The sequence below is a fragment of the Indicator indicator genome, chromosome 1 (genome assembly GCF_027791375.1).
Source record: "Indicator indicator isolate 239-I01 chromosome 1, UM_Iind_1.1, whole genome shotgun sequence".
In the NCBI taxonomy this organism is placed as follows: domain Eukaryota; kingdom Metazoa; phylum Chordata; class Aves; order Piciformes; family Indicatoridae; genus Indicator; species Indicator indicator.
Window position 1 is genome coordinate 122,763,394 of NC_072010.1, and position 12,600 is coordinate 122,775,993.

Below are 12,600 nucleotides of genomic sequence, written 5' to 3' on the forward strand. Positions count from 1 at the left end.
GTGGAACAGGTTGCCCAGGGAGGTTGAGGCCCCATCCCTGGAGATATTCAAGGTGAGTCTCGACAGGACTCTGGGCAACCTGATCTAGTTGAGGATGCCCCTGCTTACTGCAGAGGGGGTTGGACTAGATGACCTTTGGAGATCTTTTCCAACCCAGACCATTCATGGTTCTATGATTACTTTTAACATTGTTATCGAGACTACAAATCTCATTGTATTGCATCGCTAGTTCAGCAGTTCCAGTTTAGCAGTTCAAACATGCTTCTGCTTCTAGCACATTCTGAATACCTCCTTGAACACAGGTATTCCTGGGGTTCTTTTTACTATTTTTACAATTTCTGTTCTGAATCCTTGACACTTAATCCCTACCCTTTTTCATCTTCCACTCCAACCTTCTTAATTTTCCATTGCATTTCTCCCTATTTCTCTCCAACTTTTCATCAACTTTTCCAATATCTAGTAAGCAGAGACATTTGAAAGGCTGTTGCATTTATTGGATTTATTTTTTTGTTTGCTTGTTTTCTTCCATTTCTCTGCACTCTTTCTGATAAAAAAAAAAGAAAGAAAAAAGAAACAACACACACAAGCAAGAAAAAGGCAGAGTTCTCAGCTTCCCAACTATGAACAGTCAGCATGATACAGGACCTTTCAGAGAACTGTATTAAACTCCTGCTACACGTTACATTGTCTCTTAAAGCTCCCAAATGCAAATGTAACAGTCACCAAAAGCCAGAACACATGCATATGGCTCCTTAACACAGGAAATAAACTGATACATAGAATGGAAGTCATAGTCATCATTTTGAAGTGCTTTGAGATAGGAAGGCCACTGAATGTTTGATAGAAATTACATTCTCCAAATTGGATGGTGATTTCTGATCCTCACAACAGTCATTTGTGTCCTCCCTTCTCTAGGAAGTACTATTCTTGGAATAGAATTCATTAATTTTCATAAAGAAATCAATTAGGGGGAAAAAAAGACACCACATTTTGCTACTCCATTTTGAAATTCATATTCTTCTTTCTTGGAGTGGGCAGAAAAGATAAATTCACTATGACAAACCTTAATTTGCATTGTATGAAGCCAGGGACATGGAGTTGCTCCAAGTCAATACGGTCATGCTAATTTATCATGTCCATGTCCATGTCCATGTACACTTGTTCATACACAGCACCATCTGATGCTTATGTGCTAAACAGAAACACTGGCATGAAGCTACAGTTGTCACACAATTCAGCAGGGTTGGAAAATAATTATGGCACAGACAGCTTGGATGTGATCCCAGCCCTCAAGCATGTCACATAATTTCCAAAAAGCTGAAACTTAAAAAAAATAAAAAACCAACCCAAACCCAAACAGCCCCATAAATTTAAAACTTTGGTTGTAGACAGCAAAATGGAGTAACTCACTTAAAATAGTAAGGAGTGGAGAATTATGGGTAAATACTTTGAAATTTCTATTTTTATTGGTCATAGTCAGACCAAATTCTGCAGGGTTTAAGTTTCTGCTCTTCAATAACTTCCTTCTGGCAGCCTATGAGGCTGGTTCCAGCCCTGTTCTCTGCCAGATGGAGCACAGCACAGAGGGAAACATCTGCCTCTGTCTGTCAGGGCACTGAAGGTATTTCTAACCTGAAGTACAGGAGTACTCATCCTAGAGTGGGATTTGGTGCTGTCAAGCACAAAAGAGGCCAGACATTATTTTCTTTTGTATCAGGATACCTCTAAGTCACTGCACCCTACCAAAACAATGTGAAGTAAATTGCTGTAGATGGGAGACTGGCTCAACACAGCAGTAAACTCACTGACATTCACACATTTCTTGTCAGGAACAGTATTTCAGGGGGGATGCAGAGTAGTGGTATAACAGTTGATGTAAGCTAAGAACAAACTTTTCCAACCAGCTCTTGTCTTTCACTCTTCTTTCATAGTACTGGGAATTAATTTGTTTACAGTGTAGTTCCACTGTTTCCAGTCAGTTTTTGGATCCCAAATGCCAGTTTCAGACTGCCAGACATATTTTGCAACATGGCCAAGGAATCTGTTCTTCCCCCAAGACCCAAGATCTGCACTGCCAACCTGCAGTTGTCCCCATGCAAAGGCAGACACCCAGTGCATGGCTCCCCTGCTTCCTAATGTTCCTGGTACATTCAGGTAGCATCTGTTTATGAGTTGGTTCCTTCATTCTTCACAGTGATGAGGCTCTTCAAACAGAAAGGCAGTGTCCATGTCCATATTTTTGGAGATGGAGAGATGCACAGTGCAAAAGGTCTACAGCAGCTCATCTCAAAACACACAGGGCACCACAGATGTGTGTTCTTAGTGTGCCTCTGCATACGCTGCTTACAGCCAAGACTCCAGCAGCAGAACAAAGCCAGCAGCGCTGGTACCAGCACTTGCCTGTCATCCCATCATGGTCCCAGAAGGACATAAAGCCATAAGGACAATATAATGTTTCTGTCAGTGACAAAAAAATCTCAGTGTGTCCCTGCACTCCTGAAATCGAAAAGGGACTTTTTTATTGATTGATTAAAAAAAAAAAAAGGAGAAAAAGAGGAATGAAATGATACTGCAAAAAGGTATGGGATATTTACTACCACTGCTTGTTCTGCATCTAGTCTGCATTCCTAACATATTCATCTACTTAAATCAATGAGAGTTTGGGATATGCAAAGAATCTGGCACTGGGATTAATTTTCATGCTAGTCAAAGTGATTTTGCTTCAATCTATCATATACTGTATTTGACATACAGCTTTTCTCTCAATCAGTAATTGACTGATACATGCTTTGTGCTCCAGTGAAGGTAGATTTAATACACTGGGCATCAGTATGAGCTATGTTGGTCTTTTAAATGACATATTTAATTTTTGTAAGTTGTATTTTGCTATTGTTTCTACTAATTTCACATTCCCTACCAGTTCTGCAGTCCCTTGTTTCATAACTAATGTTTCACTTCAAAGGAACATGGATCTTGAAGACATCACAAGTGTCTTGACATCTCTCTATAGACCACGACAGCCTCCTTTGCTCTCCATATTTCTTAATGTGGAAACATCCAATGAAGGAAGAAACACAGGACCATGGTAAATGTGGTAAACAGACATAGAAAAAGTGACTCACTTTTTTTTTCAGTGATGTTACCAATAGATTTTCCTTGACCAGATTAAATGGACTAGGGGATTGAGCAATTTATCTAGCCAGCTAGCAGAGAAATACACACATTAGAAGAAAGTGCAACAGTCATCTTCTATGAGAGATTTTTTCTTTCTCAAATTAACTTTTTGGCTCAAACTGGTGAACTTAGTATTTTCTTCTGGCTTTAAAGTAATTTTGAAACTTGATTTTGTGTGTAGTGTTCATGAAAATGAAGGATCTTGATGGACAAAACTCTTCGAAAACAGAGCTAGAGTAATGTCCTAATTAACATTCACAATTTCCTTGATCTTCTAAAAATTTGACCTATTTGCTGAAACTTTGTATTCTATTCTCCTTAGAATTTATTTTAAGTTCTTAAGACTGCTCACTGCAAGCCTTACTTGGCTGCCTTTCTGATTGCAAGCTTCCTTTTATTTTACTGTTTCTTATATGACTGGAAGAAGCCAAATGAAAATCTTCTACTGGCAGTCCTAGTATGAACAACAAACCAACTGGAACTGTAGAGCACCACTTCTTGGCTAAAAACAAGTGGTGAGTGTACAATGTGGAGGAAGGAACAGCAGGAAACGGAACTGCTAGGTATCAATTTTATTTTTTCTTAAATGTTAAACATGCATGACATTGATCTGATGGAAGAAAAGATTACAAGAAATAGGACGGGTCTAAAACATGTTACAGACTTTCAGGGTATCCAGAAAAACAGACAGAGTATCAAAAAAACCCAAAACAAACCAAACCAACAAACAAAAACAACTTAATAAACCAGAGAGGAGACTGTCCATTCCCTCATTCAGAGAAAGATCTGAACAACTTGCTTGAAGGCAGTGCAAATAATACAGCTGTAATCCTGCCACATAATACAACTGTAATCCTGCTATATAATACTCCCATATAAGAATAAAACAATAGCCTCAGCAGAGTACTAATAGGGGAAATAAAAAAAACAATAACAATAAAAAGGATGCTTAGAATTAGCCTCCATGGTTGTCCTCAACGAGCATTAGCTGCTCTTACTCATCTGCATTTCTACTTAAAGGCAACACAGAAAGAGAGGAAATGTAAGGAGACAAAAGGGCTGCAGCTTAGGAAGAGGGGATCTGATCAATGTTTATATGTTATAAGGTCGAATGTCAAGAGGATGAGGTCAGTCTCCTTTTGGTGTGTCCTGGGTTAACACTGTTCACTGTTCCACAAGCTCCTCCTCACACAGACGGAAGGGAAAGTAACACAGAAAAAAACTCTGGGTCAAGATAAGGAATTTAGTGACCTCATATAATGCACACTTACCTTAGCCTATCTGCAGGAAAGTGCAGTAAAAGCAGAAGCAGCAGTGGTAGCCAGAGACCCCCACACCCTGACCCACAGGTTGCCCAGTGGAAAAGGCCAGCACCCCAAAAACCAGAAACCAAAAGCATCAACCAGAATCAGGAAGCCTTTCCTATTACAGTCTGAACTTCAAGCCCCATAATACTCTGCTCCAGCCAGCAATTTCATTTTGAAGCAGGCATGAGGGCAGCACGGTGTTGAATATCATCAGCAGATTCAACTCAATTCATAACATTCTCCACCCCTTATTCTATACCGTCTATGTCATGCCCACCAGCAATTAACATCAAACAGCATACATCCTACATCAGTCACTGTCTGTTCTCACTCCAGATGAGATTACCTTGTGGTACACTGATGACTTCTCACTGCAGAGGCTCTGGAGTTTCACCCTGTTCCAGGCCAGTCTGGGTCAGTCCATGATCAATCCAAATGGTGGAGCTGTTTCCACCCTGGGACAGTCAATTCCAGGTGCACTGTGCACCTCTCCAGATAAATCAAACTGTGGCCTGCATTCCAACACACATAGCTGTCAGGATCCCCCTGTCACAGTTTGATGGCATCAGAGTGCACTGCACACCTCTAACTACTACATCTTTATACTCTCGTGGGTTCAACTTGCCAAGACATTGGATCCATACAGTCAAACCCAGTTGCCCCTCTCCTCCATCTGGTTGGAGGCAGGGCCCCTCTAATTCTGACTGGAATCACTTGCATCTTGTGAGGATGCTTTGAAAGTCCCTGCAGGAGGATGAGAAGTGGTATCAGTTCTTGAATTACTTTCCACTGGAAACTGGGGCAGTGTTCTTCGGGGGAGAATTTCCTTGTAATTCACAGACTTGCACAGTTAGAACTGACATGGATTTTGGACTAGATCATCTCCAGAAATCCCTTCTAGTTCTTACCATTCTGTGATTCTGCATGTGTGAACTGCAGGACAGCAGCCAGGGGATGTCTTGCAAACATGGCATTTGTCATGCCAAATGGATCATAGGAAGGTAAAAGCCTGAGGGAGCACAGATCCAGGATAGATCTCATACCTGGAAAAGCAACAAAACTTCCATCCTTGGCTGTCTTTCACAGTAGTAGAGAAGCAAGATCCATAGTATGGATGCTGGCTAGGAATGGCTTTCTAGGTGACCTTCACATTAACCAAAGTAATCAATTATGCATAGATATAGCACAAATTCTAACTTCTTGCTGTGTTTTGTAAATTCTCATACACTCTCTTTTTTCAAATGCTTTTTTTTTCTCATTAATTTTAATTAGACTAGCTCTAACATTGTAGTTAGAGGCATTCTTAATACAACAGAATAAAATGAACCAGCTTCCTCTCTAAATACTTTGCCACTTTAAGCAGAGTATCAGGAGAAAAAAAAAATCCACATAACAAAACAAAAATGAATGTCACGTTACAAAAGCAATGAAAAAACCAGCAACATCAATCCAGCCAATGAAAAATGCATTTCTGTTGATGCTCAAGGGCATATGGGAAGTGTTAAAATATATGAGTGAGGAAATGCACTCAGTCAGATGTACAAATGACAGCGATTTGGGGAAAGATTCAAAACATTGTGAAAGAAACTCCAACAGGCATCAACAAGAAGAACAAATACACTTTCTCAGATATTATGTCTGGAAGATTTCACAGCAGCTCATTTGACCATCTAAGGTGACAATATATCAGGAGATAACATTTTTACAATCCCAGCCTCCACAGGGAAAAAAAAAAAAAAGAGAATATTAAACTTTGCAGTAATGGTCTTCATCTTAGTTTTAGATAAATCAGTCATACTGAATTTTCTGCCACTAGCTTTCTTCCTTGGTGTATCTACCACCTGTTGCAAAGAGTACTTTCTACCTACTTTTTTATTTTCTTTAATGTGTCTTATTCAACTTCTTCACAGTTATCAAATGAGACTTTGTTTTCTCATATAGAAATAACACTACTTTCTATTCCTACAAAGATAAACTTTTCCCATGCTTTTCAGTATCTGCCTTGCTTTTTTCCTCAGTGACTGTGTACTTCGTGGCACAGACAGAACTAAGCCACTTCTGCTGCACAGTGACAGTTCACTATGGTTGAGGAAAATGCTGGAGTTCTTAGGTGGTGAAGTGCTTCCCACTTTGGGTGCTATTTGGCTTCAGAATCTCATTTAAAGCCAAACATGTTAGCAGCAGCAGCCTCAAGCCATGCATAATTCAGAGCCTAACCCACTTCAGGGAAAGATAACTGAACTGCTGCATTAGTCCTGCTGCTGTTATCACAGGATCTGGTGCTAAAATATTATACATAATGGAAGAAGTCTCACAAAAAATCAACATGTTGCTTGCATGGATTCTTGTTTAAAGGTTGCAGGGCTGGAACCTTCTCAGGTGAACTCTTCCACACAGCTCTTCTTATTGGCTCTGCAAAGAACTGAAAATAAAGGTAGCAGGCAGCTTTGTATACATGGCACTGAGTTTTGCCTTCTTGTTACTGTTTTCATGCAGAAGTCTTGCTTGTGACTGAAGGAGGAAAAGGCTTGTCTCCACCAGTTTTCCTTATGCAGTGTCTATCCTGTTCAGGTCAATCTCTTCAGCTCTTTGACGTAGAAGAACCCTTGCTGAAGCTGTGACATGACAGCATGAGTACTCTCCACAAGTTTGCAGAAAACACTGAGCTGGAGGGGGAGCAGCCAATGCACTGGAGGGTAGGACTGTGATTCCAAAGGATCTGGTCAGGCTGAAGTAATGGCCTAGCAGTAACCTCACAAACTTGGGGGTGATTCTCCCATGCACCAGTACAGTCTGGGGTTTGACCTGCTAGGAATCAGCTCTGCACAAACCAGCCTGGTGGTCTAGGTGGGCAGCAAGTTGGAAAAGAGCCAGCAATGCAACCTTGCAGTAAAAGTGGCCAATAACATCCTGACCTGTCTCATCAAGAACGTAACCAGCAGGTCCAAGAGGGTGATCCACCACCTCTCTTCAACACTTGTGAGATCATTTTTGGAGTGCTCTATCCAAAATTTTGCCTCCCTAGAGCAGGAAAGATGCTGACATAGAACAGTGAGTCCTGCACAGGCCAACGAGAATGATCACAGCACTCAGTGTATGAGAAGAAGCTGAGAGAGATGGATTTGTTGAGCCCAGAAGAGTAAAGGCTCAGGGAGATCTTACGACTTTGCAAACACAGGGTACAAAAGTTGTGGTGCCAGACTCCTCACAAAGATCTGTTGTGATGGGGCAGGGGGCAAGAGGGAAAAGCTGGAACACAGCAAATTCTGATTGGAAGCTTTTTGTACGAGAAGGGCACTCAAATACCATGGTACTGGAGCAAACAGAGACTCTGGGATTTCTATTTTTGGAGATATTCAAACCTTGAGTGGAAACATCCCTGAGCAACCCCATCTGATTTGACCAGGTTTTAAGAAGCAGTTTGGGATAAATGACCACTGAAGGTCCTCATTCTGTTATATTATTCTTTGAGTCTATGGATGTAGTGGTACAATGGATGACAGAAAGAGAGTGTCAAAAGAAAAACAGAGATGTTGAAAAGGAAGTAAGCAAATTAACATAATAGTCAAAACAGAAACAGAAAAAAAAAAGAGTAAATGCTGATGCCACAGAAAAAATGCCACCCTAAGAAAAAATACTTAAGAAATAGCATGTCACTGTAGAAATTATCTCCTACAATGTTCACTTCTATAACATCCTTAAGTATCTTAAAAAAATACTACTTGTCTGAAATGCTTTAAATTAGATTATTCTATTTTAGGTTTTGTGTAGAATAATATTTTGTATTTTAAAAGGTGTTGTTCCAAAGTGTAGCACTTAGAGGTATGGAAATGACAGGATTTAATTCAGATGTTTCTACAGATGTATTGAACACTGTTAATAGTGGCATACTAACTTGGTACATGAGCATGAGCTGTATTTTCAGAGGATCCTTACCCCTTCAAGGAAATAAAGCAGGCAGGCAGCACTTCCTTGAAGATTCACTATTTATTTATTGCATTTTACCTCCATGCTGACCTTTTAATGACTACTGCAGCGTTAATTTTCTTGGGATATTTCTATGGTTCTTTGTGACTTTAGCATATGGATTCTCGTAAACAGTAATGAACATCTCTATCAGATTTGAAGGCGGTATTTTTTTTTTCCTGTTTCCTAAGAGGCCTTTCATGTACAGACTGAGATTCCTCAAAACTGCCCACTGATGGTAAGAGAAACTTGGATACTTTTCACCTGGTATTTGAAAACATTTAACAAGCTTGTACTAGCTTACATGTTAAAAGCATCCTTGTAATTGATTTTATTTGTCAACAGGAGTTCCAAATCTGAATCAAGGTAAGTCATTCTGGCATTGCAAAAATGAATCATTTGTACGGTGGAAATGCACACTGTGTGAAATTACACTGACCTGCATCTTATATCATCAGCAAAGGTCAGGTCTTTGTAGTGACACGGAGGAGATCCTTACCACAGACAAATAGTTTCAGCTGTACTCAGTGGACTGAGTCTCCAGGGAGGCAGAGCAGAGCCTTTGCCAGTTGATTTCACATCCATTCACTAAAGGGAAAAAGACGCTCACAGTATTCCTTAAGTCACAGAGAAATTTCTGAGGCAATGGTGCTTGTCACTTAGTTATGAACTCTGCAATTTCATTTTTTCCTTCTTTTCCCATTTTGCCTGTATTCACTTAAACTTCGTTTATACATTTACACAGTCTCTGCCTTTCCCTTTCCAGCCCTCCTTGCTCTGAAGCCCAGGTTGTCTTTCTAACTCTTGAACCCTTGATGTCTGATTGTGTCTTACAACTAAGTGGTCCCACCACATGGGCTGTTTCTCCTGTGCTCCTTAAGCAGAAGACCTCTGAGGCAAGGGAACATCTCATAATCAGAGAAGGCTCTCCCAGGTACTTCAGGAACAGTGGGTGGTCAGGAAGCAGAGGCTAGAGAATGCCCAAGCTCCCATCTGCTGTTTGTTCAGATGCAGAAGCTGTGAATGGACGTAGCACACTGACGACAGACGAAATCTTTGAAGAACCAAAGACGCCAACAACTGTTGACCATAGTAAACTGCACAGTAGGGTGCAAGTTGTGGTTGGGCTTGTGTTTTGAGGGGTGCTCTGTGTGAACCTTCTGCTTCTCACTGAGAAGCTTGTTGAAATCTTTAATTTAGGTAGGCACTGAAAACATTTATTTTTCCCACTATGTATGACTGAACTTTAGCTGGAACTTTCAAAACAACAACAAAAAAAAATCAACCCAAGGTTGCAGAGGCAACTCCAAGCAGCAAAGTTTAATAAAGTAAAAACTAATTGAGTCTTGTACAGAAAGCACTGGCAACATTCATTATAGGCAGCAGTACTATTTCTATGTATAATACTCCAAGTTTTCATTTATATTGTTGGCATTTTCTCCTTTTTATGAAATACAGTTTTGAGATGGTGTGTTGTAACTTGGCACACCTATGGTCTTCATAAAGTTTTTAATCCTTTCTCATTTTTTTAAAAATTATGTTTGCTATATTCTTCCAATAATTAACATTTCACAATTGGAAGGCAATGGAATCATGACTCAGACAAACAAAATGGCTAACACGGTTTGTAACATGCCTGCTGAAGTGATACACAACATTAAAAAAACAACATCAAAAACATCCAAAACTAAATCCCACAAAACTCCAACCCCCAAAATCTAATTTTCTTTCATATTGTAAAATGTCAATGAAATACATTTGTTCTTCAAGATGCATGACAGACTGGTGTTAGTTGATTCACATACACCCCTGGCTAAAATGCCTTAGAAATACACCTGTCTTCACAGAGCTAGCTGTATGCACTGATACCCCCACTATGTTAATGGGAGCACTGAGCTTTGGTTGTTGTGTTTTTAATAGAGGAGCTACCTAAGTACTTCAGAAAAGGTGAAATTGTTGCAATACATCTATGTGTCCTCTAACATAATACCACTGGGAAACCAGGACTAGACCTTATAAGCAAATTCCTATGACTAAGCGGTAAGAGTGGAGCTGTTTGTGCTCTGAGGAGCCTCTAATGTAAATAATATTCTTCCTTTCTGCTTCAGCCTTAAAAGATTATGAACAGAGCAAAACACAACTTGGAAGAAAGTTGTGTACACCATTAGGATTTAATCCTACACTGTTTGAAATTTATGAGAAAACAGTGATAGTTAGAAAGATCAGGATCGTAGAAAGGTTAAGTGAAGCTTTTGGGGGAAAGAAATATTCTTAATAGAGCTATAATAATCACTTATGGAACAGATTTTTTTCTGGTTCTCCACTTGAAGATGGCTTTCCTGGATTGACTTTTCCCATTTTATAGTTTTTCCTAAAATCTAAGTAGCAGCACTTGCTTTAAAATCTGTGAGCTGAATCTGCCTTTTTTAATCATCTGTAATGGACACTGTATCTTGGTGCCTGTATGCGTTTCTGTGTTATGAGGGAGAGCTACTTTAGACAGTGAATTATGCTAGTACTCATGTTTAATAACTAATCAAAACATTTGCCCTTGACATTCTCAGCACCGTAATGCTAATTAAGCAAAATAAACAGAGATGAAATGAAAACCGGGCAAAGTACTTATGCCTCCTCGAGATTTAATTTGGGCTCAGAAAAGCCGCTCACGGGAGAGGGAAGCGGGAATTGCCAAGTATGTCCACGCACGAACGCTGAAATGCTGAATGATTTTTTAAAAACTTCCACTAATCACTTGTGATTTAAAGGTCGCTTCAGCAAAGGAATCAAGGTCAGGCACCGCTTAACCTGTATCCGAAGCGGCCTTCGGTTTCTTCCAGGTTTATCGCCGTAGCGGTGCCTTAACACGGAGCCGCCGGCGGCTGCGGTGGGGCTGGTGCTGCCCAGCCCCCACTAACAGCACGGCACGGCAGGTCCGGCACACGCTTCGCTTCCACGCGTGACGCCTGCCCAGACGTGTGGGGTCACGGCACACACGGCCACGGCTCCGCCAAGCAGAGTCGTGCTCCCTCCCGCCTCCCAGGAGCGGCCGACGACGGCACCTAAGCCATAAGCGAACGAAACCGCTCGGAGCTGCACTGCCAAACGCGAAGCCAGACGACCGACTCTCAGCGCCGCCTGCGGCGAGGGGAAACTTCCTCAAACTTCACCCTGGCGGGTCGGGGCGGAGCCTGCAGGGGCCGCGCTCCCGCCCCGCTGCCGGCCTCTGCTCACCCGGCGCCGTCGCTCCCGCCCCTTCTTCGACGGAGTTGGGGTCAGGCCGACCCCGCCACCTCCCCCGACAGGGGCGGGCAAGGGGAGGAGCCGTCGGGCCGGGCCGGGCCGAGCCGCGCCGCGCCGGGCCGGGAGGTGCCGGAGGACTAGGGGGAGCTGCTGCACCTGATACACCGGGGCTGGAGCGTGGTGAAGCAGGGAGGGAGTGGCGCTGCCCGCCGCTTGCGAAAGCCTCTCCCCACCGTTAGTCAGCGCTGGTCTCGCTGTTTCTCTGTTCTCCCGCCCCTTCTGTGTGGAGCTGGGCTCTCGTTCCTGTTCCCCTCGGGGCCGGCGGCAGCGCGTCCTCCTCCTCCTTTCCCCCGGGCCCCATGGCTTCGGCTGGTAGCGGCATGGAGGAGGTGCGCGTCTCGGTGTTGACCCCGCTGAAGCTGGTGGGACTGGTGTGCATCTTCCTGGCGCTGTGCCTGGACCTGGGAGCCGTGCTGAGCCCCGCCTGGGTGACGGCGGACCACCAGTACTACCTGTCCCTCTGGGAGTCCTGCCGCAAGCCCGGCAACTTGGACAGCTGGCTCTGCGAGTCGACGCTGCACAGCGGTGAGATACGGCTGCCCCAGTCCCCTCCGGCTCCGCTCGCCCCCGCTGGCGGCACCCCTGTCGCGCAGCACGCAGCTTGGTCCCCGGCCCTCCTTTCCCCCCAGCCCGCTCCCCTGGCCGCACCCTGGGCACTGAGACTTAGCCGCCTCCCCCGTGCCCTCGATGCCCCGTCAGCATCCCTTGAGCCGCGTCTCCTTCACCGTTGTCTCCTCCGGGACTGTGCCCCAACCCCTTCCCGAGGCCAGCCCCTCCAGACCTGAGCAGTGCCTGGAGCGCTGCCTTGCCACCTCCTTCTGCCCCTTCGGGCTCCCCGCCCAGCTCTGCCCGC

The 12,600-nt window shown here is 43.2% G+C and overlaps 1 protein-coding gene across 1 annotated transcript in view; it reads left to right on the forward strand.

Moving 5' to 3' along the window:
• Positions 1-11,937: 11,937 nt before the first annotated feature.
• TMEM47 (transmembrane protein 47) overlaps positions 11,938-12,600 on the forward strand; it is a 28,079-nt gene continuing 27,416 nt past the window's right edge. The window contains exon 1 of the mRNA XM_054399686.1: positions 11,938-12,272. Coding sequence (XP_054255661.1) covers positions 12,047-12,272 — 226 coding nt within the window. The 5' untranslated portion in view covers positions 11,938-12,046. The remainder of the gene's footprint in view (positions 12,273-12,600) is intronic.